The sequence below is a fragment of the Panthera onca genome, chromosome B4, assembly GCF_046562875.1.
Source record: "Panthera onca isolate mPanOnc1 chromosome B4, mPanOnc1 haplotype 2, whole genome shotgun sequence".
Taxonomy (NCBI): Eukaryota; Metazoa; Chordata; class Mammalia; order Carnivora; family Felidae; genus Panthera; species Panthera onca.
Window position 1 is genome coordinate 41532903 of NC_138345.1, and position 26238 is coordinate 41559140.

At 43.1% G+C, this 26238-nt stretch overlaps 1 protein-coding gene across 2 annotated transcripts in view; it reads right to left on the reverse strand.

Moving 5' to 3' along the window:
• The window catches only part of LPCAT3 (lysophosphatidylcholine acyltransferase 3), a 39862-nt gene extending 31487 nt beyond the window's left edge, over positions 1 to 8375 (reverse strand). The window contains exon 1 of one of the 2 annotated variants that reach the window (XM_060658534.3): positions 8118 to 8375. In XM_060658534.3, coding sequence (XP_060514517.1) covers positions 8118 to 8268 — 151 coding nt within the window. In that variant the 5' untranslated portion in view covers positions 8269 to 8375. The remainder of the gene's footprint in view (positions 1 to 8117) is intronic. The other variant, XM_060658533.3, reaches the window with a different exon arrangement.
• Positions 8376 to 26238: the final 17863 nt, after the last annotated feature.

Consider the following 26238-nt stretch of genomic DNA (forward strand, 5'->3'; position numbering starts at 1 on the left):
TGCTCACTAGCAGGGAAGGGATAGAGGGAGAGAGTGAGAGAGAGAGAGAGAGAGAGAGAGAGAGAGAGACAGTGTCCCAAGCAGGCTCTGTTCCATCAGCGCGGATCAAATGGTCTCGGCTCAGGTCATGATTTCATGTTTCTTGTGTTTGAGCCCTGCATGGGGCTCCACACTAACAGTGCAGAACCTACTTGGGATTCTGCCTCTCCCTCTCTCTCTGCCCCTCCCCAGCTAGCGCATACATGCATATGCATTCTCTCTCTCTCTCTCTCAAAATAAATAAACTTAAAAAAAAAAAAGTACTACTGGCACTCAAGAAAAGTTTTGTGCAATGTAAGATATTGGAGTGCAGATAAAAAGGAATTGGAAAAATATATTTAAAAGAAATCTCCAAACAGGAAGAGTTAGATTATGATAAAATCTGTGGCTATGAATCAGAATAAAGATAAAGTCTAAAAATGTAGGATATATCTACACTTCTAGAATTGGAAGAAGGCTTGAAAGTCACCTAAGACAACCCTCTTATTTTTCAGTAGTAGAATTTCTGGACCCTGCTTTGTATTATGGTCAAAAGTCCCATCTGTGTAGTTAATGCTGTTTAATTTCCATCTGGCTTGGCCTTGGTCTCTTCACATTGTAATTTCAGTGCTACCTGAAGAAGGCTTTTTGCACTGAATAATAGATTTAGTTCTGAACGACCAGACCTGACTTTGATCCAAAGGGAACTGAATTAAAAACAAAAAACAAAAACCAAAAAAACCCCCCAAAAACAAAGGGAACTTAATTGTAGGACCTACTTTGATTTTAAAGGTTGTTAACCTTAGTGATGCTAACCTGAACCTCTGAGGAAGGAATCCTTACTCTTTAAGTGCAATTTCTGATCAGTCTAATAGCCAAGCCACAGTCATGGCCAAGACTAGAGAATACTCATACTTAAGCAGGTGGCCATCTGCTCCATTTGGCCAGCTCCAGCTTTAGACCCTGCGAGGTATTTCATATGCTGATTACATATTGGTTTAAGCACATAAACTAAAAGGATACCCACAGCATTGATCTTTTCCACCCCCACAGTTTGCAATCCCAGGGTGGTAAAGACAGGGACTTTAGAGCTGGGTAGAAACAGGTATGAGCTTAGGCAAGTTACTTAACCTTTGAAGGCCTCAGTTTTCACAAGGGCAATGGTAACAGCACTACAATTATCTCATGAGTAATTGGCAGGTGTAGGTGGGGTATTGTTCAGCACTTCAGACAATGTCTGGTACGTACCAAATCCTTAATAAATGCCAGCAATTGTTATTATTGACACGGGGTGGCAAGGTTAACATACTCAGTCAACAACAATTGGGTTCTCTTCTCTCTTGTATAAGCTTTTCCACAGCATTTCATTCCCTCCCTGATTCAATTATGATACCAATATTGACTCCTAAAACTATATTTAGTCCCACTTCTCTCCTGAACTTAAGATTGGGTTTCACAACCCTTAAGACACCTGGAGTTGCCCTTGGAGCCTAAAGCAAATCCAAAACTAGACCACTGCTGGCACTGAACAGTATCTGACACTCCTTTCGACTTCTCTGCATTTGTGAGATACTGTTATCTTTCCAGCCACCCAGGCAGAAAGACTGTTGTTTTTTTTTTTTAAAGATTTTATTTATTATTTATTTATATGTTTTACTTATCATTAAATACAATTTGTTTTAATGTTTATTTATTTTTTAGACAGAGAGAGAGAGAGAGAGAGAGAGAGAGGCCATGAGTGGGGTAAGGGCAGAGAGAGAGGGAGACACAGAGTCTGAAGCAGGCTCCAGGCTCTGAGCTGTCAGCACAGAGCCCAATGTGGCTCAAACTCACGAACTGTGAGATCATGACCCGAACCAAAATCAGATGCCTAACCGACTGAACCACCTAGGCGCCCCCAAATTTTATTTTCTTAAGTAATCTCTACATGCAGTCTGGGGCTCAAACTTACAACCCTGAGATCGAGAGTCACATGCTCTACCAACTAAGCCAGCCAGGTGCCTAGACTGCGTTGTTGTTGTTGTTGTTTTTCTTTAAATGTTTGTTTTTGAGAGAGAGAGTGTGTGCAGGGCAGGAGCAAAGACAGGAGACAAAGGATCTGAAGCAGGCTCCACCCTGACAGTAGAGAGCCTGACGCGGAGCTCCAACCCCATGAACTGTGAGATCATGACCTGAACAAAAGTCAGATTGCTTAACTGACTGAGCCACCCAGGTGCCCCATCTGGACTGAGTTTTTTATGAACGACTTCTTTATCCTCCATTTAATCAGTTGCCAAGTCATTCATTCATGTATTCATGTGTGAATGTATGAAATATTTCTTGGGCCTTTTCCATAAGCCAGGTACTTAAGCTCCAGGAATACTGTTGTGAAAAAAACTTACGTGGTTTCTGCTCTTCTCTGCAAATATATAATTACAAATTGGAATATACACTTGGGAGGAAATTTTAGTCAATATGAGAGAGCACAGCAGGGGACATCATATAAAATGAGAGTCAGGTAAAAGGCAACCAACAGAATGGGAAAAGATATTTGCAAATGACATATCAGACAAAGGGCTAGTATCCAAAATCTATAAAGAGCTCATCGAACTCCACACCCGAAAAACAAATAACCCAGTGAAGAAATGGGCAGAAAACATGAAGAGACACTTCTCTAAAGAAGACATCCGGATGGCCAACAGGCACATGAAAAGATGCTCAACGTCACTCCTCATGTGGGAAATACAAATCAAAACCACACTCAGATATCACCTCACACCAGTCAGAGTGGCCAAAATGAACAAATTAGGAGACTATAGATGCTGGAGAGGATGTGGAGAAACGGGAACCCTCTTGCACTGTTGGTGGGAATGCAAATTGGTGCAGCCACTCTGGAGAACAGTGTGGAGGTTCCTCAGAAAATTAAAAATAGACCTACCCTATGACCCAGCAATAGCAGTGCTAGGAATTTACCCAAGGGATACAGGAGTACTGATGCATAGGGGCACTTGTACCCCAATGTTTATAGCAGCACTCTCAACAATAGCCAAATTATGGAAAGAGCCTAAATGTTCATCAACTGATGAATGGATAAAGAAATTGTGGTTTATATACACAATGGAGTACTACATGGCAATGAGAAAGAATGAAATATGGCCCTTTGTAGCAACGTGGATGGAACTGGAGAGTGTGATGCTAAGTGAAATAAGCCATACAGAAAAAGACAGATACCATATGTTTTCACTCTTATGTGGATCCTGAGAAACTTAACAGAAACCCATGGGGGAGGGGAAGAAAAAAAAAAAAAGAGGTTAGAGTGGGAGAGAGCCAAAGCAAAAGAGACTCTTAAAAACTGAGAACAAACTGAGGGTTGATGGGGGGTGAGAGGGAGGGGAAAGTGGGTGATGAGCATTGAGGGCACCTTTTGGGATGAGCACTGGGTGTTGTATGGAAACCAATTTGACAATAAATTTCATATATTGGGAAAAAAAAAATGAGAGTCAGGAAAGAACTCTCAGAAAAAGTGACAATTTGAACTGAGACCTGAAAGATGAAAGATGCCTGTTAGGTGAATGAATGAAGAAAATTCTAGGCACCTGCATTAGCAGCTACATAGGCTCCAAGGTAGGAAAGGGCTTAATGCCTTGAGGCTGAAAAGTTGTGAGGGGCATGTGGATGGCTCAGGTGGTTGAGTGTCTGACTCTTGGTTTCAGCTCAGGTCAGGGTCAGGGTCTTAGGTTGTGGGCCCTGAGTCAGGTTCCATGCTCGGCATGGACCCTCTCAGTCTGCCCCCCACCCTCTCTCTCTCTCTCTCAAAAAAAAAAAAAGTTATAAAAAAATAGTTGTGAACTTGCTTGAGATGAGGCTGAAACAGCAGGCAGGGGCTTACTAGCCATGTATGGAAGCCTGCGAAGAGTTCTGAGCAGGAAAGGCACAGCATCAAGACCTCTTTGCTTTGGGAGGGATAAGGACAGAATTAGAGACCAGTCAGGAGGCTACTCGTGTAGTTCTGGTGACAGTCAGCAGCTGTGGTGATGGAGAAAAGTAGATGTATTTGAGACATAATGTGGAGGTGGTATTGATAGGACTTGGGGACTGGGATGTGGGGAGAGAGTTAAAGTGGCAGGGCTGATCCTTAGATTTTTGACATGAGCAGCTGCGTAGATGAACATGCATACAGAATCTACCATTTATTTATTTATTTATTTATTTATTTATTTATTTATTTATTTATTTATTCAGAATCTACCTTTTAAAAGATTCTGTGTTCCAGGGGGTGCCTGGATGGCTTAGTCAGCTGAGTGTCTGACTCGATTTAGGCTCAAGTCATGATCCCGGGGTCATGGGATGGAGCTCTGCGCTGAGTGTGGAGCCTGCTTAAGATTCTCTCTCTGCCTCTCTCCTCTGCTCCTGCTTTCTCTCTCTCTAAAATAAAAATTAAAAGAAAAAGAAAAGATTCTGTGTTCCTAAAATATTTCACATGAGAACCCTATGTTCCCCTCTAGGTGCAACCACCTTGCCTCCAAGCCAATATAACCATCTAGATCATTGTTCTTTCTCACTGGCTTCCCAACTTCTTGTCTGTGTCTACTTGAAATCACCCTATGCTGTATTATCTTCCTAATACAACTCTGGTCACATTATATCCCTTTCAAATACCTCCAGGGATTCCCTACTCTTGGCTTTTCTCTTACCTGTCCCCCTTACCTTGGCTTTCAAGGCTCTATGACCTAACTTTCCAGTCTTATTTCCACCACTTCTCTATTTAAATCCTGCTTTAGTCCAAGTGGACTACTTCCTGTTCCTTGACCGTGTCACCACGCATTCCTACCTCAATACCTTTGCTCACTGTATTCCTTATGTCTTACCATCTCAGTCTGTTGGAACCTTATTCAGCTTCCAAAGTTCATTAAAGGGCCAATCTTTCAATCTCATAACCTTTGTAATTGTCTCATGGCACTTAGACTTCTGCCTTTTATTGTGGTTATTAGAGTACTTATCTCAAGCCCATTCCCTACCCACTAACCGTAAGCCATACTTTTGAGTGCCTGGCTCTATCACTCATACTGCACCAATGCCCTTGTCCTTGCAGGCTCAAGCATAGGGTTTAACTCACAGTAGGCATATTTTGTTGAATTTATTTGGAACAATTCATGTTATTAAGTATCTAAGGAGTGATGAGACCCCAGCTGTTGAAGGGAGATGTTTTCTGGCAGTATTTGCCAACACCATAGCAAAATTCATCTTCCACCAAATTCCTTGCAATCACACAAAGGACAAACATAGATAGACACATCCCTTTAATGGAGTCTTCTGGCTGTTCAGGATACTCTAATGCATTAATCCTCATAAGCTTATCCTTTCCCTGAAGTACTGAATATTAAAAATTACAGCATCTAACTCAAGATTTTTCAACCTACTTGTAACCCATTAGTAGGTCATGAAATCAATTTAGTGGGTCATAAACACTACTAAAAAACAAAATAGAAAAACACACCGCATATGTAAGGATAAGTAATGTTTTCTGAAACGTGCTTCAAATACATATATAAGTGCACATGTGTACTGGGTCAGGATATGAAACATATTTCTCACCATGGGTCTGAGCCACAAAGGTTTGAAAGCTACTGCTTTAATGATCTATGGCCCACCCCAAGATCAGTACACAGAACCTAAGTAGGAAAAAATAAGATGTTAAGAAAGAGCAATGAGACTATCCAATTAAAAGTTATTCACACTTTAAAACGTGAATGCTTGATATACCTGACTCTTCCCTTGGGGTATCTGCATTTAAGTGCTTTTAACCTAAATTAATCTTTAAGTAGTAGAAAGGGAGTCAGAAATCATTTTGGACTACAGGCCTTCTTGGTACTTCTAACAAGGATTTCCTTCAGTATCCCAGTTCCCCCAAACAGCGGAGTTCCGGAACCAGGAACTCCATTACTGAAAGGCTACTCGTTTCTAGGTTACAATACACAGACATGAGAATACCTTTGTAAGGAAAACATTTACAACCAGAATGCACTCTTTCTTCCAAGCATGCGTCAAGCTTATCAACTTGTGTTTGCATGTATATATTTAATCCACACCTAGAAAACACAACCCTATATATCCATGTGGAAGAGCTATGGCTGATAGGAAGCAACATGAGGCCCCAAGTCAATCTAAACATGAGAAACCCAGAGTTACTGAAGGCAACAGCACATGTGAGATAGGAAGGGAGGAGCTGGGAAATAGTAGACTGGCAAGGGGCCTCAGGAGTTTGGCAGATGTATTCACCAAGTGTTTATCACTTGATAACGCATGGTAATGAGGAGAGAAGGACATGGAGAAAAAACAATGTCCCAGTCAGGTGTATGCCCCAGGATAGTACAGAGCAGTGGCCCACCAGGAGCACACAGGCAGTATTCAATTATGTCAGCAAAAAAGGGACCAATTCCAAGTCCTAATTCCAGCCGTAGCTCCATTTAACAGGTTGCCCCCTAATAATTTGTTGCTACCTGTGTTACGTTCTCAATTTATAGTTGAGAAATCAACAGTGAGCTTCCAAACTAATGAATGTAAACACTCCTAATTGCCAATTACAACCCCAACAAATAACTGGGTCAGAGACAAGGCTGAAGGAGTAGAAGTTCAAAGCTGGTGTGGTGCAAAGAACTCTAGATTGGAATGTTGACAACTCTGGGTTAGATCTAAGAGACACGGGAGGTCCTTTTCACCTCTAAAATTTAACAATTCCACAAGGGAGGGAAAAGGTGACCTTCAGTTGGAAGAAAGGAAGATCACCTTGGTTTTATATGCAAAAGGCAAGTAACAATTATATTAGTTGCCAAGGTTGTTTAAATATAAATTGATGCCTTTCACATTATCTAGATCTAGTTAACACCCTTAGGTAATATTATATGTCCACGTCTCTGCTGACTACTGGATACATTACAAACTTCTTTCTGGCATTTAAGGCACATCTGCTCAACTTTTATCTCAAACTTCTTACGATTCTGATCTCTAACCTGCTCTTGTCCCAGAGCTGTTTGCTTAGTTCTTCCCCACCCCTACTATACCAGCTAAAGTCCCATAACCTTCACAAAACCTTCCAACTACTCAAGATTTATGCATCAGATCTTGACCTCTGAACTATTACAGGGCTTTACAACAGTCCTATTAGGTACACCTTATTCTCATTTCATACATAAGAAAATCGAGGCCCAGAGAGGTTAAGTGACTTGCCCAGGGCCCCACAGTTTGCAAGGAGCAGCAGGGCTGGGTCTGACTTGGTTGCCTTTCAAGTTCACACTTTTTTTTTTTTTTTTTTAAATCATTGTGCCATGCTGTTTCCATGTATTAAAAACCATGGAAGAAAGATGCAGTAAAAAAAGCCTATAAACCAGTTATAATATAGCTTGTTGTGACATAAAGTCAGACACATCACATCCTTTGAACCATATAGGTCATAAACGCTTGGAGTAGCATAGTTTTTAAGGGGGTTGTCAGTCCTGTTTCCCAAACCCAGTATTAAAATAATATTCCAGGGTAAATGGCAGGTGAGTGGTTAAGGGTGGGGGAGAAGCAATATGGTATAAGAAGAAAATATTAGAAACAAGACAGAAAAGAGAAGTACAATGGAAGCTGGCAATGCAGAAAAAGGCTCCGAATATGGAAGTATAGAATATGGGGCTTAAGGGCCCACAAAGCTAATACCTAAGTTAGGGGGCCTTTGCCTACCACAAGAAGCGCGCATGTGTGAGAGTTGATATTAATAACAGACAGCAGTACACATGGACAGAGAGTAGAACTCAAGAGAGAGACAAATAAGGATAGGTCGTGGGGACACGGGGTAGATTAGATCATGGCATGAGGAGACGGTGGTGGCTTCAAATGAGGGGCCAGAAGGGTAGAGCAGGGGTCGAAGAGAAAGGTGAAGAGGTTCAGAGGGCACGGCACCCCCAGACTCGAAAAGACTTGTCTTCCTCTCGACAGCTGGTTGGCGTGATTGAGGATTCACATCCGGACCCCACAAAGCCCTCCTGGGTGGCTCCGGAAAGTGGAGGGGGGGGGGGGTGTCACGTCCCTATTCCCTGGGGACTCCGCGAGGGGGCGGAGCGAGGCAGGAGGGTCCTTACCCATAAAGATGGAGATGATGAGCCGCAGCGCCTGTTCCGACGCGCCCAGGGACGTCGCCAACTTGTTAAGGCTCAGCTCCTCGAAACCCCACCGCAGCACCCTCGCCAGCTCCGCCACCGTCCCCACGTCCCCCTCAGCTACAGACGCCATCTTAGCTCCGGGCGTCCCCCAGGGACCCCCCAGCTCCGCGCGCCCCGAATGTGGGCACAAGGCTGTAGCTTCACCCCCAATTCCGGCCTGGAGCCCGCCCACGGCGTGCGCATTGGCTGCAGGCCCGCCCAGTGGCTTCAGGCTCCCCTGGCTATTGGTCCGTCCGGGCAGGGGGCGGGGCCTAACGCAGCAAGGTAAGCAGAGGGCGGGTCTGAACGTTTGTAAAGCAAAGGTGACTCCCGCCGAGAATGAACGCGGGGCAGGCCGAGGGGCGGGGCTTGGGATCGGGAACTTGAGTTGCGATTGGAAAAGTCTAAAGCCGGCGGCGAGGTGATTGTACAACTCGGTTCTAACTGCTTGGGGGAGGAGTCGGTGAGGGCGAGTGTCCGGCCGGCTCGTGCGCTGCCTTCCCATTGGCTGAGCTGGGAGCAGGCGAGAGTCGGGGCGGGGGGGTCCGTCACCCGACCGCGAGGTTACTCTCGGTCGCCGGCGCGCCGGGGTTACTGGGGCATGTAACGGGGAGGGCGGGAATTCCTTGAGCAGTTTCGCGAGCGCCTCCTAACGGTACCTCTGGGCGGTTCTCAAACCGTTGGGCACGCCGCCTTCCCTTCGCAAGGGTGTCGGGAGAGCCCAGCGCCCCACAACAGTTTGCTCCTTTTAGTTCATGCATCCGTTTTCACGTAATCTCCCGGACTGAAACCTCACCTTCCCCCGAGAGGCGATGAAATTAAAACATGCCGATTTGGTCCGTATTATTTTCATTTAAAACGGACTAATTTGTCGCTATTGGACTCATATAGGTTCATGGTAAAGGTTCAAACAGTTTAGAAACAGAAAACAGAAAAGTTCTTTCTTCCCACCTTGTTTCCCATTCTTACTTCCTACAGGTAACCACCGTTCAGATTACGCTAACAAAGGTGTGTTGAGCATTTAGCATGTGCCTGGGACTGTCCTGGGCTCTGGGAAATACAATGATGAGCCCAAAGTTAGTGTTAATGCATGTGTAATTGCAAGCAAAAGTAAATGCTCTGAAGGAAAGGAGCAAGGTTCTTATGTAACAAAAGAACACTAAGAGTTTCTTATAACTGGAATTTGTGGAACATTCTAGTACAATAATAGCTTACACTTCTATAGCACTTTGCGCTTTGTAAAGCACTTATATCCATATTATTTCACTTAATTTGGCTGTGAAACAGGATGTTTATTATTATGATGTTGTCTTACAGGCACAGAGGCTTGGAGAAATTAAGGAACTTGCTAAGTTCCTTTAACAGTAAGTGGCAGAGACAGAATTTAAACTTAAGTCTGTTAAATTTCACTTCCCTTCCCCCTTTTTTAGGAAAAGTTGTTTAAAAGATGAATTATTCAAAAAATATATGAAATATTCAGAACAGTTGAGAATAAGAGAACTTCCTCCCAGATTAAGAAACAAACATCTTATACACAGTTGAAGAGCCTGGTATATCCCTTCCCATGGCATCTCTCTCCTTCCCTTCTGAGAGGTCACCACTTTGCGGACTTTGCTTTTATCAATCCCATGCCTATTTTTATATGTTATATACTGTGTACATCTAGAAAGAACATATTGTTTGCCTACTTTTAAACTTTATATTAATGGCATTACAGTGAATGGATCATTTTGAAGGTTGTTTTTACGCTTAACGTCTTTATTGAGATGTATTCATGTTTTTACATGTAGCACGAATCCATTCATTTTATGGTGATGTAATATTCCATTGTATGATTATACTACCGTTCATTTTTCATGGTCATGTTGAAGAATACTTGGATCATTTCCTATTTATTTATGTCTTATTTTATGACAAAGATTGCTGCAGTGGGCATTCTCCTTTAGGCAACAGTGAGAGTTTCTCTAGAGCCATGACTCCAAACTTTTTCGTTTTTAATTAACTGAGATCTCCTGTAAGAGATCTCAATAATAAAATCTTAAAAAACAATTGCTGATCAGGATCCACTAACTTGATATCAATTCCTACCAGTAGTTTGTGGTCCTCAGTTCGGAAAAGATTTCTCTAGGGTTTGTAATCAGGAGGGAAATTATGGGTTATGCACACTTTTAACTTTATTAGATTTTGCTGAATTGAAGTGTTTGGCTAGATGTTATTTAAGATCCTTGGGGTGCCTGGGTGGCTCAGTCGCTCAGGGAGCCACCTGAGTCAGTCGGTGGCTCAGTCCGACTCTTGATTTCCACTTAGGTCATGATCTCACAGTTTGTGGGATCGAGCCCCAAGTGGGGCTCAGCGCAGAGCAGGAGTGTGGAGCCTTCTTGGGATTCTCTCTCCCTCTATCTCTGCCCCTTCCCTGCTCTTTCTCTCTCAAAACAAATAAATAAACTTTAAAAAAAAGATCTTTAACGTATCTGATTTGTTGAATAAGCAAAATATATTTGGTTAAGCATCTTGTTTAAAAATGTAGAAAATTGGTTTTTCTTTGTGTTATACAATTAGATAGCATGTTTCCCCTTCTTGAGCTTCTGGTGTTCCAAGAGAAGGCTGGGCATGGCACCGAGGCTGTGTCTCTGTTGACATAAGTGCCTATTTTCCTTTCTCCTCAAGGGTTTGACCAGCTACATTCTCGTCATTCTTCTTACTGTTCCAGTGCAACACCTCTTTCTCCAATTATAGTATCTGGTGCTTGGAAGAAGAGGTTAAGATTATGTGACCTTTCACTTTGCGATTAAACACACTCATTGAGGGCTTACTAAGTCAGGTTCTGTGCTGGACCCTCAATACAAAGACAAAGAAGAGACAGTCCCTGCCCTCAAGAAGCTCTGTCTAGTGGGAAGAGGGACATGAAGGGATAATTATAAAGCGAAGTGGAAGTGTTCATATGGAAATAAACAAAACATGTTAGTGAAATCGCTCTTCTCTTATTGCTGCTTTTCCTGTCCTTCTTTTCTGTAACAATCTCAGTATCTATTTCTATTTCTTCCTCCCTTCCTTCCTCCTTTCCTTCTTTCCTTCCTTCCCACCGGCTCTTTGATCACTGTCTATTATTATCAGCAGAGCTTTCCTTGGCTTTCTCTGAAGTTACGGCCCTCTTTTTCCTTTCCCTCCCTACCATAATTTTGTGAATACAATCTCACTTTCCCTTGATGGTAGATATGGTTGGTACTTATTCAATATCCATCCATGTGCCTATGACTTCTCAACTCCCTGGCAGTCAGGTCGGGACCATGTGACTAGTTATGGCCATTGGATTACAAGCAGAAATGAAGTGTCATTTCCTGGCCAAAGGGATAAAAAGCCAGAGTGACTCCCAAACGTCTCTCTTCCCTTGCTGTGGTAAGCTTGTGGAGACCATACGTTCTGTATAGCGTAGCTATATGGTAGGGGAAAGAGCTCTAGACTTGGCTTGAGCAGGAAATAAAAACTTTGTGGTGTTAAACCACAAGATTTAAAGTTACTGCTGCAACTTGTCCTGACTAATAATACACTAACCTGTCACTCTTTATCCCCATTAGAATTTGGTATTCATTTTCACCATTTATGAAACTAATCACCCACTGGCCAGCAACTATAGTTACATTTACTTTCCCTTTTCTGTCTCATATTTTTCATTTCCAAGAAGTCTTACTTTATGCTGGAATACTTTTTTTTTCCTCCATAGCATTCTTTTTTTTTTCTTTTTTAAAAGGTTTTATTTTTAAGTAAACTCTACACCCAACATGGGGCTGAAACTTACAACTCTGAGATCAAGAGTTGCATGTTCTACTGATTAAGCCAGCCAGGCACATTCTTGTTTTATGTACACAATCTGCTATTTTAGCCTGGAGAACATTAAATAGGAATTTGGGATGGGGAAAGTTTTCTTCTTTTATTTATTTATATTTGTCACTGTCCTTTTATTCTCCGCATTTTTCCTTTTTCCTCTGTGTTTCTGTTTCTTTTTGTTTCTTTGGTCTCTTTTAGGATGACTTTCTTTCATATATGAACAAGAAATTACAAAGTTGATTGGATCTAGGGATGATTGGATATATATTGGGTAGGGCTTGCTGACTTGTGAGTTTCACTGAAAGTGATTGGTCTGGGAGCTCTCTTTTCCCTTCAGAAACTCCCAAATGTCAGTATGTGGAAGGTTTATCCTTTAGAATTCTTCAGTTTCTTCAGAGAGGAAACTGCCCATCTCCTGCCAGGAGTTTTTAGCTCCAAATCTCTCCCTGTTCTTTTCTATGCCTACTGTCCCAGAGTCCGGAGTTTCTCACATCCATTTTCTCAGAATATAGCATCAATTACCTGCCTGGTGCTGGTGGAGTTGGGTATTAAACTAGCTGTGATTGGGTGTGGAAAGGCTTGAGTCTAGGCTTTCAGAGCTCTGATTTTGGTTCCTCGCCAACTACCCCCCCTCCACTGTATCATCTACCCTCCCCCCATTTTCTTTCCATTATCCAGAAACATGTTTAAATGTTTCATCTGCTGGCATCTCTTCTATTTGTAACTGGGGTGCAGGGGGGCAAGAGGATCTAGTTCTGGGGGTCCTAAACAGACCAGGTTTAGCCATTCGGTGCTGACAAAACCCAAGGCACAGAGAAGTGTGGTAGTGAAATAAAAAAGGAATTTATTTCAGTGAGGCCAACACTAGGAAGGCACAGGTTAAAGTCTGTGTCCCCAAGGTGCTGAAAATACTTCCAGATTTATATAAGGCAAATGTGGGACAAAGTCGTTAGTAAAGGTCAGGTCAATCTTTATCTTCGGGCTGGGTCTTGCTGGCTCAGGGCGGTCCGTGAGGGGGTAGTTTTGGTTTCCATCAAGTGGTGTTTTGTTCACAGGGCCTTTTGCCTGAGTTAAGAGATAAGCTGGAAAGAACTCAGTAAGAAAGTTTGAGATCAAAATGAAAGTAGTTGAAGTTCTCTTTCTCCTTCACTTTGTCATTCTAGATTTATATCTTTTCCATTCTACCCTTCGTGCTTATTTTAGTGGGATCTTAGGTAAGTCAGTCTCCCTCTTTTTTTTTTTTAATGTTTATTTATTTACTGAGAGAGAGAGAGAGAGAGAGAAATTCCAAGCAGGCTCTCTACTATCAGTGCAGAGCCTGAGATGGGGCTGGGTCCCATGAACCACGAGATCATGAACTGAGCCCAAATCAGGAATTGAACACTTAACTGACTGAGCCACCCAGGGGCCCCAGCAGTCTCCCTCTTTGATTTAAAAATATTTTTCTAGGGACACCTGGGTGGCTCAGTTAGTTAAGCATCTGACTCTTGATTTTGGCTCGGGTCATGATCTCAAGATCTTGAGTTCGAGTCCTGTGTCTGGCTCTGTGCTGATAGTGCAGAACCTGCTTGGGATCCTTTCTCTTTTTCTCTCTGTCCCTCCCCTGCGCACTCTCTCTCTCAAAAACAAATAAACTTAAAAGAATTCTTCTAAAAAAATTAAAAATATTTATCTAAATGGTTTACTTTAAAAAAATGCTTATGGATAATCAATTTTTGTGATAGTTTTATATCTTTAAGGAACATGCTTGGGCTTCTGTATTAGTCTGGGTCCTACAGAGAAAACCTGTAGGACTGATCTATCTATCTTATCTATCTATCTATCTATCTATCTATCTATCTATCTATGGAATTGGCTCACGTGAATATGGAGGCTGAGAAGTCCCAATATCTGTAGTCAGCAGACTATAGACCCAAGAGAGCCAATGGTCTGATTCTGAAGGCTTGAGAACCAGGAGAGCCAATGATATAAACTACAGTTTGAGTCTGGGTCTGAAGGCAGGGGAAGACTGATGTTCTAGCTTGAAGATAGAACAAATTTTTCCTTACTCAGCCTTTTGTTCCATTCAGGCTTTCAAAGGAGTAGATGAGGCCCACCCCCTTTGGGGAGGGCAATCTGTTTTACTCAGTCTACCTATTGAATTGTTGATCTTATCCGGAAACACTCTTAGGGACCCAGAATAATGTTTAACCAAATATCTGGGCACCTCAAGGCCAAGTCAAGTTGACATAAAATTAACCATCACGGAGGGACTCCTGGCTGGCTCAGTTGGTAGAGTGTGTGACTCTTCATCTTAGGGCCCTGAATTCAAACCCCATGTTGGGTATGGAGACTAGTTAAAAAAATAAATATTTAAAAATAATTTTAAAAAAAGATAAATAAAACAAAGGTGAATAAGGTCTTCATGATCTAAAAGACACCATGACTAATTAAGAGCTAATGAGTCCTCTGAGGATAACCATCACGGGGTGCCTGGGTGGCTCAGTTGGTTAAGCCTCCGACTTTTGGTTTCAGCTCAGGTCATGATCTCACAGTTCATGACTTCGAGCCCTGCATCAGGCTCTGCGCTGACAGTGAGGAGCCTGTTTAGGATTTTCTGTCTCCCCCCTCCTCTGACCGTCTCCCGCTTACTTTCTATCTCTCTCAAAAAATAAATAAACTTCAAAAAAAATTAACCATCACAAGTCCATCCTTCATCAACTTGGCATTCACATGCATCTCCTTAAACCATACTTATTCTCCAAATAAAGACAACAGCAAGGTCATATTTCCATCTAACTCAGTACGAGAATCCTGTGTACAACTGAAAACACACCAACCTCTTCACCAGAAGATGAAGTAAAATCATTGAGATGTTTACTCTTCTCCTTGATATCTCATAACTTAAATACTATAATGTAAAATTAAAAAAACTTAAATACTACGGTATAATAGAGGGAAGAAAACAAAGATTTGATATGTGTATATAACAAAATGAGGAATACTCATGACAATTACAGTCTTCATCTCTGTAACTGGTCACATGGTCATAGCTGGTATTTGTAACTACCTTCTTCTATTGTCTATTCTGTATTCTCTTTGCCTTTAGCAAAGACCTCATTTGGTTGTAGTTCTTTAGCTGGTGGTATGACTCAAACCTTCATTCCTGAAGGATTTGGGCCATGACTATAGAGTAAGGCAAAAAGGCCCACAGAGATCACCAAGCTGAATGCAGATAAGCTCATTAATTGACCCACCTCAAGATGGCTACAAGCCCTAACTAACCTACGGGCTACTTAAACCAGGAGCAGTTACCAAAAAAAGGGAAAATCCCATAGTTCCCATACCTTCTCACTCTGTCCTATAACTGTGGCTCCCCACCACAGCCTTGTCGCACACAGTCTCTTCTCTGCTGTCCTGCCCAACACTCCCTTATGGGTGTATTCAATTAACTTCTATCCTTTTTGTTATGTCTGGGTGAATTCTTTCACCACATATGCTGCTGGCCCCCACCCGATCAGAGTGCCCCACATATGGTGGCCCCCATCTGATCAGGATACCCCCCAGTTAGTAATCTTACCTGGATTTGGTTGTGTTTTCCATTGACCTTAATCACAGGGCATGGTAATACTAAAAGAAGCCCTGAGGGCTCTCCTGTATTCCAGACATACTCTTCCTTGCCTCCATTGTGGAGTGTCAGTCCAATTTCCCCTTGATGGTCAAGATCAGTCAGTCCAGCTAGCTCAGTAAATTCCTTATTTTTTGATTTAGAGGCATTAGGAGTCCCAAGTGACCGGGTGGCTGTCTTAACTTCTAGTTCAGTGGGATCATTGTTGTGTCTCCAGGTGGAAGCATGTCTCCCTCTGGAACTAAGATCTCCAGGCCAGCAGAGTAAAAGGATGCAGGAATAGGAAACAAAAATTTTGCTAGTGTGTTAGTAGTGAGTGATGCAACTCCCGTTTCCACTCCCTTGATTCTTGGACCTGTGAATCTTCGCATGGGAGAAATAGCACTGTATATCAGAAACTGATTCAAAGCACATACTGTAAGGGTTAAATTGTAGTGTAGGGCTAACCTGTAACCTTAAGAAATAACAGCTTTGTTTTAACACTGTAGATTAAGAGATAAAAGCCTTGTCCTATCAATCAAGGGAACAAAAGTTCAAGGAAAATCAACTGGATTAGTGTTTGATTGGATTGGGGCAAGGGCATGTCTGAACTGTTTCCACCCCCATCTGGGAACTATTCCTTTGTTCTGTTCCCCAGTGATGATAAGACTGTTCAGACCGCACTCTGGTCAAGAGTGTCAGTCCCCATTGGTTGGCCTTGCCTCTCATTGCAATAAATTTTGTTGTGACTGTCACTGGTACCCGTAGCATTCTTTTTCAGGAGTCATGTGGACGCAACAATACAACCTTTTGCCCCAACCCTGCAAGGTACTGTCACCTAGCTGATGCTGTAGTGAAGTCTTTGAAAGGCCATCCCATCATTCTATCAAGCCAGCTACTTAAGGATGGTGGAGAACATGGGAAGACCAGTGAATTCTATGAGCATGGGCCCATTGTTACAGTTCTTTAGCTGTGAAGTGAGTTCCTTGATAAAAAGCAATGCTATCCATTCATGATGACGAATAAGGCATTTGGTAAGTTCATGGATGGTAGTTTTGGCAGAAGCATTGTGTGTAGGGAAGGCAAATCCATATCCAGGGTTTCTCTTTGTAGTAAGAAGAAAATGCTGGCCCTTCCATGATAGAATGTAATCACTTGCCATCACCCCTGGGAAGGTTGATCACCCCTGGGAAGCTGCCATGTTGGGGACTTAGTGTTGGTTTTTGCTGTTGGCAGTTTGGGCATTCAGGAGTGGATATAACCAGGTCAGCCTTGGGGAGTGGAGGCTCATTTTGCTGTACTCATGCATAACCTCCATCTTTGCCACTATGACTATTTTGTTCATAAGCCCATTGAATAACGATGGGTGGCTGGGGAAAGAGACTGACTGGTATCCACAGAATGGGTTATTCTTTACTTTTGATCCTTAAAATCAGCCTTTTACTGAGGTTACCCTTTGGTGAGCATTCACATTGGACACAAATTTCTTCATATTTTTGCCCATTCAGAGAGGTCTATCCACATACCTCTTCCCAGAATTTCCTTGTCACCAGTTTTCTAATGCTTTCCTTACAGGTATCTGACTATCCAACTAAACCAGTGGCCACAGCCCATGTAGTGGTTTGTATTGCACATCTAGCTATTTCTCCTTCCAAGCTAAGTAAACAACCAGGTGCACTGCTCTATGTTTTGCCCTCTGGGAGGATTTCCTTTCACCATTATTCTTCAGGTATGTCCCAGAAAGGGGCTTGTAGGGCTGTAGCTATTCACATTTCAATATAGTGTCTGCATATTGTGTAGGACCATCTGGAAACCAGGCCCAGATCTTCTCTTTGTCTTTGAATTGATCATAGAGAATTCCCCATGAGGCCATAGGTACAGGCTAAGAGAGAGAAGGCAGTGTAGCAAGAATGAGGACCATGGGCATTTGGGCCACTTCATGTAACTTGCCAATGTCTTCAGGGCCTGCGTGGGCCCATTCACGTATATACTGTTTCCATTTGGTGATGGAGTACTGCCGTGCATGCCCAACTTTATGATTTGGTGGGTCACATGACACCTAGTCCATGATGGGCAGCTTAGATGGTATGGTAACTTGGTGGCCCATGTTAAGTGTTTAGTCTCTGCTGAGGCCCGGGAGCAAGCCAAGAGCTGTTTCTCAAAAGAAAGTAGTTATCCACAGAGGATGTCAGGGCTTTGCTCCAAAATCCTAAGGGCTTACACTATCATCCTCCTATGGGCACCTGTTAAAGGCTTCAAACAGCATCACTAAAGTGCCACTGACACTTTAAACATCATTGGGTCTGCTGGGTCATCTGCCCAAAGCAGAGTAGCTCACTTAGCAGTCTAGAGGACCAGTTGTGGAGTCTTCTGTTACCCTGGTTCCTACTCAAAGCTAGCCGCTTTTAGAGCCACTTGGTAAATGGACTAGAGAAACAAACCCAAATGAGGTACATGTTGCCTCCAAAATCCAAAAAGGTCCACTAGGCATTCTGCCTCTTTTTTGATTGTAGGAGAAGCCAGACATAACTTATCCTTTCCCTTTGAAGGGATGTCTCAAAATGTCCCACATCATTGGACCTCTAGAAATTTCACTGAGGTAAAAGGCTCCTGAATTTTTGTTGCATTTATTTTTTACTCTTTGATATACAAATGTCTTAGCAGGAAGTCTAGAGCAGTGGCTGCTTCTTGCTCCTTAAGTCTAATCAGCATAATTCTCTCAATGTAATGGACAAGTGTGATATGTTATGGAAGGGAAAGGCAATCAGGATCCCTGAGCACTAAATTATGACATAACGCTAGAGAGTTGATATGCCTCTGAGAGGTAAGACAGTGAAAGTTGTATTGTTCGCCTTGCCAGATAAAAGCAAACTGCTTCTGGTTGTCTTTCCTAACTGGCATTAAACAAAGAAGTATGTGCCAGATAAATAGCTGCATGCCAGGTACCATGATGTGAGATAATAAGAAAGATGTGTATTGTTCTCTGCAGTTCCTGGCACAGAGCAACTAAAAGCCTTGTAATTTCCTGAGTGAGAAGATCCTTGACCTCTCTTCCTGACATAGGAGCTTGGAACTTCCTGGGTGACAGGAATGTCTTTTGTTCTAATGAGGCAACTCTGGATGGGCTCCTGGAAGACTCCTGGATGAGGGCTAGTCACAGGAAGACCAAGTCATCATTGGAAGCTTGGAATTTTCAGCCCTGCCTTCCCATCTCTTGAGAAGGGAGAAGGGCTGAAAATAGAGTTAATAATCAATCACACCTACATGATGAAGCCTCCATAAAAATCCCAGTAGTATGGGATTCTAAGAGCTTTCAAGTTGGTGAACACATGGAGGCTCTGGGAGAGGTGTGCACCCCTTTCCCACAGGCATCTCTTGCATCTGGCTGTGCCTGATTATTCCCTTTCATAATAAACCATTGACCCAGTAAGAAAAAAAAAAACACCTCTTGAACAATGAGATTTGATGAGCTTCTGAGTTGGTGAACATATCCACATTTGGGGAGGGTAGGGCACCCCAATTTCATGGGGACAGAAACTCCTGCACTCAGGACTCTTCCACCCCTCATTCTTTCTTTTTTTAAAGTTTATTTATTTTGAGAGAGAAAAAGAAAGTGGGAAAGGCAGAGAGAGAGGGAGAGAGAGAATCCCAAGCAGGCTCCAAGCTGTCAGCACAGAGCCCAATGCAAGGTTTGATCCCACAAACCATGAGATCATGACCTGAGCCAAAATCAAGAACGGGACACTCAACCAACTGAGCCACCCAGGCGCCCCCAGACCTCATTCTAGGTACCTTTTCATCTGGCTGTTCATCTGTATTCTTCATAATATCCTTCATAATAAGTTGGTGTTGAAAAGAAAACCATGGGCCCAACGTGGCATCACTTAGGTTAAGGCCCCACATCAGTAAAAACCAACACTTAATACCTAACCTAACTGCAGTTTCCAAATCTCCCTCTCCCCACCCCCCAGCCCCCCATAATGTAACCTTTAGCCAGTCAACATGGAATTTATTGGTAAATACTAGGAAATTTACTGATAAACCACTTCCTTTCTCCTTAGGAGGACAACCTCACCTAACCAATGCTTTTCTGGCTAATAAATTCCCTTCTTCTTCTTCTTCTTCTTCTTCTTCTTCTTCTTCTTCTTCTTCTTTTTAATGCCCTCTCTCTGCCTGTAAAACCTTTCTTGAGGTCAGTGGAGCTCCCCTCTACTTGCTGGATGGGATGCTACACAATTCATGATTGTTCAATAAAGCCAATTAGGTCTTCAGATTTGCTCGTTTTTTAACTTGTTCTTTTATATGTCTTTTTTTGCTAAAGTTTATCCATTTATTTTGAAAGAGAGAGAGAGAGTGTTCGAGCAAGTAGGGGAGCAGCAGAGAGAGGGAGGGAATCCCAAGCAGGCTAGCAGCACACAGCCTGACACAGGGCTCAAACCCTCGAACCATGAAATCATGACCTGAGCCAAAATCAAGAGTTAGATGCTTAACTGACTGAGCCACCCAGGTGCCCCTAACTTGTGTTTTTTAACACTGATCTTCGGAAGTAAATATTTCTCTGAGTTCTGTGAGACACTCTAGAAAATAAATCAAATCCAAGAAGGGATGTGGTAACCTCTGACTTAAAAAAAATTTTTTTTTTAGTTTATTTTTTGAGAGAGAGAGACAGCGAGCAGGGGAGGGGCAGAGAGAGAGAGGGAGACACAGAATCAGAAGCAGGCTCCATGCTGTCAGCGCAGGTCTTGAAGTGGGGCTTGAACTCATGAACTGTGAGATCATGACCTGAGCCTAAATTGGTCAGATGCTTAATGGACTGAGCCATCCAGGCACCTGGGAACCTCTGATTTATAGCCAGTCTGTCAGAAGTGCAGGTAACAACCTGCACTTGCAATTAGTGGGGGCAGTCCTGTGGGACTGAGCCTTCACCTGTAGGATCTGACAGTATCTCCAGATAGATGGTATTAGAATTGAGTTAACTTTTGCAGGATGCCTAGTCAGTGTCTGTGGAGAATTGGAGAATGGCCTGGTGGTATTGGTAAAACACACACTGAAGGCATGGAGAAGGACCAAAGAGAGAATCCTGGAGAACATAAAAATGTACAGGGCAGATAGAGGAGCTTGAGAAGGAGCCCAAGCAAGGGCACAAGCAGTAAGCAGGAAATCAAGAAAGGGTAATACCAATAAAGTCAAGAGAAGACCGAGTTTAAGGGTAAGGGAGTTTCAATAAAAGATGGTTGAGTAAAGGTATGTTTATTCACTTCCTAATACACCAAAATTAGCAATAAAATTAATATTAGAAAAGAACATCCCATCTGCAATAAAATTAGAATGTGGATACAGCCCAAATCATTGAGTAAAAGGAATATCTGTCAAATATAATGAAACCTTGAATCAAAACAAGAGAGGACACCTGAAGCAGATACTTCCCCAGATATCCAGGGAGTCATACATTTCTCCAAAAGTAAGTGAGAAGTGGGGCACCTGGTTGGCTCAGTGGGTTAAGTGACCAAGTTCAGATCAGGTCATGATCTCATGGTTTGTGCCCTGGAGTCCTGCATTGTTGGCTCTGTGCTGTTAAGAGAGCCTGCTTCAGATCCTCGGTCTCCCTCTCTCTCTGCCCCCTCCTGCTCGTGTGTGCTTGTGCGCGCTCTCTCTCTCAAAAATAAACTTAAAAAAAAAAAACAAAACAATAAAACCCTTTCCAAAAGAAAAAATAAGTGAGAAGTACCTAAGAGACCTACTCAAGCATCCTCTCTTGGGGCAACGAAGATTAGGAGCACAGGTATGTCATGGCTGACTCTTCCACAAAGTCCCAGCATGCCCCACATCTGGGGAGCCAATGCAGGTGCCATCTTTATTTGGCACTCTGTTTCCCAGACTCTTACTGGGAAAAATTGCCTGGAGGCAAGGCAGAGATAGGAAGCAGGGCCTGCCTCAGCCAATTTTATTAGCTGTTGATTTTAGACAGTTGAACAGAGATAACTAAATAGCAAATATCTAAATAAAATATAGTTGTAAACTCTGAAAGCCACATGGAGGACTAGATGATGTACTTTTCCAGAAGTGAGGTCGGTGGCGGGGGGGGGGGGGGGGGGGGATACAAAAAAAGAGGAAGAGGAAAAAAAAAAAAAAAGGGAAGAGAGAGATGATAAGAAGTGTGTTAATGCAGATGATACATCAAGTTGGTTAGAAAATATCCTGATGCAACATGATTGCATTGAAACTGCCAACTCCCTTGAAGAATTTCCTTACTCCTTCCCCAATATTACTTGAGAGCCAAGATGAGAAATACACAAGCGAACCTGAAATGATACCTATGAACAAAGACAATGAAAAGGGAAAAATGACTCTGGTAGAAAAGAGACCACTGACAGCCCATGGTGTGATCTGACAATGGAGATACACAGTGTCTCCATTGGATACGTTTAACCACTTATAAGAGGCAAGGAGGGGTGTGTGTGACTATGTATATGATACTTTCTAACATTTTTGGAAAACTAAGGAACACGATGAGGTTGGCTGGCTGCTCCCAACATTACTGGCCAAAGTGGTGAAAGAAAAAGATGAGCTCAGGGTGTAAGCACCACGTAATGAGTAATGACCGCCCTGCCGGGAGACCCTCCCTTGTGCCCGGCAGGCTTGGGGCTAAGGTTGCTGAAAATCAACTGCAGAATCGTATCCTGTTGAATTGCAAAGCAAGCTGAACTCTCAGACTCTCAGGTGTCTGCTGTTAAAGTGGCAGCATTGATTGGGAAAGAATGGGACCCCGTAAACTGGAAATAGGGATGTGTAGAAAGACCCTGATGAAGCTAAGGACATTGCAGTTCTAAATCCTGATGAATCTTTGTCAGAGGAAAAGCCTTCTCAGCCCCCCATGGAAGCAGCTTCTTCACCTCCAAGCCCTCACCTCTGCTTGAGGGGATTATCTCTGCATGGCCTGAAGAAACTGCAATGGCTTTTCCTCAGGCAGTTGCTACAGAAAGACAATGTTGCTTCTCTTTAGGATCCACACCCACCATACTTCTTTGCTTCAAGACACGTGACCAGATGTAAGTCCTGGCAAGCCCCTAAAGGTGAGGTATAAAGTATGACCCAAGAATAAGTGCATTTACACTCTAAAAGAACTACCTGAGTTTTCTAATTTATACAGACAGACATCCAGGAAACTTGTGTGGGAATCGATATTGAGGGTGCAGGATAATGGTGGAAGGAACATAAAGTTAGATCAGGCCAAATTTAATATAGGCCCATGAAGCAGATATTCTGTATTTAATGGTGCAGCTCAGGGAGTTAGCAAGGGCTCTAACAGTTGTTTTATTGGCTGAAACAGGGACCAGAAGGTGGCCCACAGTGAGTGTTAGAAATGCCAGGCCTGCCTTGGTTTAATGTAGAGGAAGGGAGTCAAAGGCTTAGGGAGATTGGGATGTTGGAGTGGATTTGCCATTGAAAACCTACCTACTCACCACACCGGGAGGGTCCGGAAGACATATCTTTCACCACTTGTAAAGAGAAATAAGTTTGTGAGTGGAGGCCCAGCATCCTTGAAGAGTTCTGTGATGGCTGTTCTTTGTAGGCCATATCTCACAGTGGGAACTGCAGTCACTGAATTGAGAAACCTGAATACAATGGGAGTAATTGAATCTTGGGTTGGCGGGGCCAAGTGGTGGCCATCAACTACCAAAGGCAAAGTGGGCATGGTTACTATAATGGACAGCAGAGTCAAAGCAACAGTTACAAATATGCGACTTGCATAGGACTATGGCATTGGTTAGTTGATCAGGGTGTTCCTATAAATGAAATAGGTAGGAAGCCAACTGAAGTCTTGCTTCATCTGTATAAGCAGAAAAGGTTTAGGTCAAGTGAACAAAAGTCTAATCTGAATCATAAGAATAGAGCCACAGCCCCTCACTCATGTTTACAGACCCAGAAGCCTTGAACAAAGGAGAGGCCAAGTCCCTTGAGGAAGGACTCTGGTAAACTGTCAAAAATTTCTATTGTTGGGGCACCTGGGTGGCTTGGTGGGTTAAGTGTCTGCCTCTTGATTTCGCCTCAGGTCATGATCTCACGGGTTGTGGGTTCGAAGCCCATGTCGGGCTCCGTGCTAAGAGCTCAGAGCCTGCTTGGGATTCTGTCTCTCTCCCTCTCTCTCTCTCTGCCCCTCACCTGTTCATGCTCTATCTTTCTCTTCCTCAAAATAAAAAAATAACCTTAAAAAATGTATATTGTTGATTTTTCTCTCAGCCTTCCCCAAAGGAGCCTACAGCCTTAACCTCTACTAGAAAAGCAAAACCTAGTAAAACAAAAGCAACATCCCATTCCTGGGGGGATTGCAGAGATGAGAGCCACCCATCATCAAAGACTTGAACGATGTAGGGGTGTTGATTTCCACCACATCTCTATCCAACTCACATATTTGGCCTGTGCAGAAGACTGAGGCATCTTGGAGAATGACAGTGGATCATCATAAGCATAACTGGGTTGTGACTCCACTTGCATTGTTAACATATCCCCTGTCTATTAGATGAATTCAGTTTTGTTCCTTCCAATGTAGGGGAAAACCCAGTTCTTCCCTGCTGTGTTTTTCTTTCTGGGGACTCTATTTTATTACTCACACAAAAACACTTACTTCAGGTCACCAATCATGTGGAGGTTTTCCCTACACCTACAGTTTTCTGTGACACCAGCTATGTGTCTTACAATTCAACTCAATTTTGACTCTCTACCCAGAGATTGTTATTAAGCAATTCATGAACTGGGCAGCATCCCATCTAGCAAGTAGAGGAGAGCTCCACTGACCTCAACAAAAGAAATGTTTTACAGGTAGAGACAAGGCATTAAAAAACAAACAAACAAAAGAAGACGGGAATTTATTAGCAAAGAATACATGGGTTAGGCAAGGTTGCCCTCCTAAGAGGAGTGGAAGGGGTCTATCAGCAAATTGACCAGGAAATTCCTGGTTGACTGGTTAAGGTTACATTCCTCGGGGAAGGGGGGGGGGGGTCAAAACTGCAGTTAGGTTAGGTATTAAGTGTTGGTTTTTACTGACGTGGGGACTTAACCTAAGTGATGCCATGTTGGGCCCATGGTTTTCTTTTTAATACTAATTTATTATGAAGAATACAGATGAACAGCCAGATGAAAAGGTACCTAGAATGAGGTCTGGGGGCTCCTGGGTGGCTCAGTTGGTTGAATGTCCCGTTCTTGATTTTGGCTCAGGTCATGATCTCATGGTTTGTGGGATTGAACCTTGCATTGGGCTCTGTGCTGACAGCTTGGAGCCTGCTTGGGATTCTCTCTCTCCCTCTCTCTCTGCCTTTCCCACTTTCTTTTTCTCTCTCAAAATAAATAAACTTTAAAAAAAGAAAGAATGAGGGGTGGAAGAGTCCTGAGTGCAGGAGTTTCTGTCCCCATGAAATTGGGGTGCCCTACCCTCCCCAAATGTGGATATGTTCACCAACTCAGAAGCTCATCAAATCTCATTGTTCAAGAGGTTTTTGGGTTTTTTTTCTTATTGGATCACTGGTTTATTATAAAAGGAAACAACCAGGCACAGCCAGATGGAAGAGATGCAGAGGGCAAGGCATGTGGGAAGGGTCAAGGAGCTTCCATGCCCTTGAAGACACAGTCTTCCAGAACCTCCATGTGTTCACTGTGAGAAGTGAGATGATGTATTTTCAGAAATACCAAATAAAAGCTATGGTGTCTAGTTAATATTAGGTTTACAACCTATTGGCAATATGTATGAACCCCTCTCCCCACAATGGAGTCCCAAACCCTTAGACACTTCACTTCCTGGCCTTCTTCCCTTCTCCATTTTGAGGGATTATTTTTGACGGGCTTTGCAATGAGCATGCGCTGAAGAACTGAAGTTTCTGTGTCACTTCAAGGAATGTACATTTGTTCCAATGAGACTGCTTTGTGCCTTACATGGGCATAGGCAATGTCCGGGTAAGGCCGGAACCTCTGTAGTACTCAGCCAATGAGGAGCCAGGGGAGGGACTTGCATGCTAGGAGATAAATTGTCTGCTGGAACTGCCCCAAATGTGCCTGTCCATCTGACACCTGCTCTTGCAAGAATGTTGATTAAAGCCTCACCTCACTGTGCTCAGAGTCTCCATGTCCCTCCTTTGATTGCGTTAGTGGGCTTATTTCTCACATTTACCAACCTGGAAATTCCCGTTCAATAGTTTTTATAGCTTTAATCTCCAGTCCTGTCTTCCTTTCCCAGAGGTCGGTGGAAGGGGCTAAAAGTTCTAGCCCTCTAAATCACTTGGTCTTTCTGGTGGTCAGCCCTAACCTGAGGCTGTCTAGGGGCCCACCCTAAGTCACTTCATTATTAGCATACTGTCAAAAGTGGCTCTTTATGAAAGACAAAAGGCACTTTTTTTTTTTTATTAAAAAAAATTTTTTTTTAATGTTTATTTATTTTTGAGACAGAGAGAGAGCATGAACGAGGGAGGGTCAGAGAGAGAGGGAGACACAGAATCTGAAGCAGGCTCCAGGCTCCGAGCTATCAGCACAGAGACCGACGCGGGGCTCGAACTCATGGACTGTGAGATCATGACCTGAGCTGAAGTCGGTCGCTCAACCGACTGAGCCACCCAGGCGCCCCAAGACAAAAGGCACTTCTATCACTCAGGAAATTCTAAA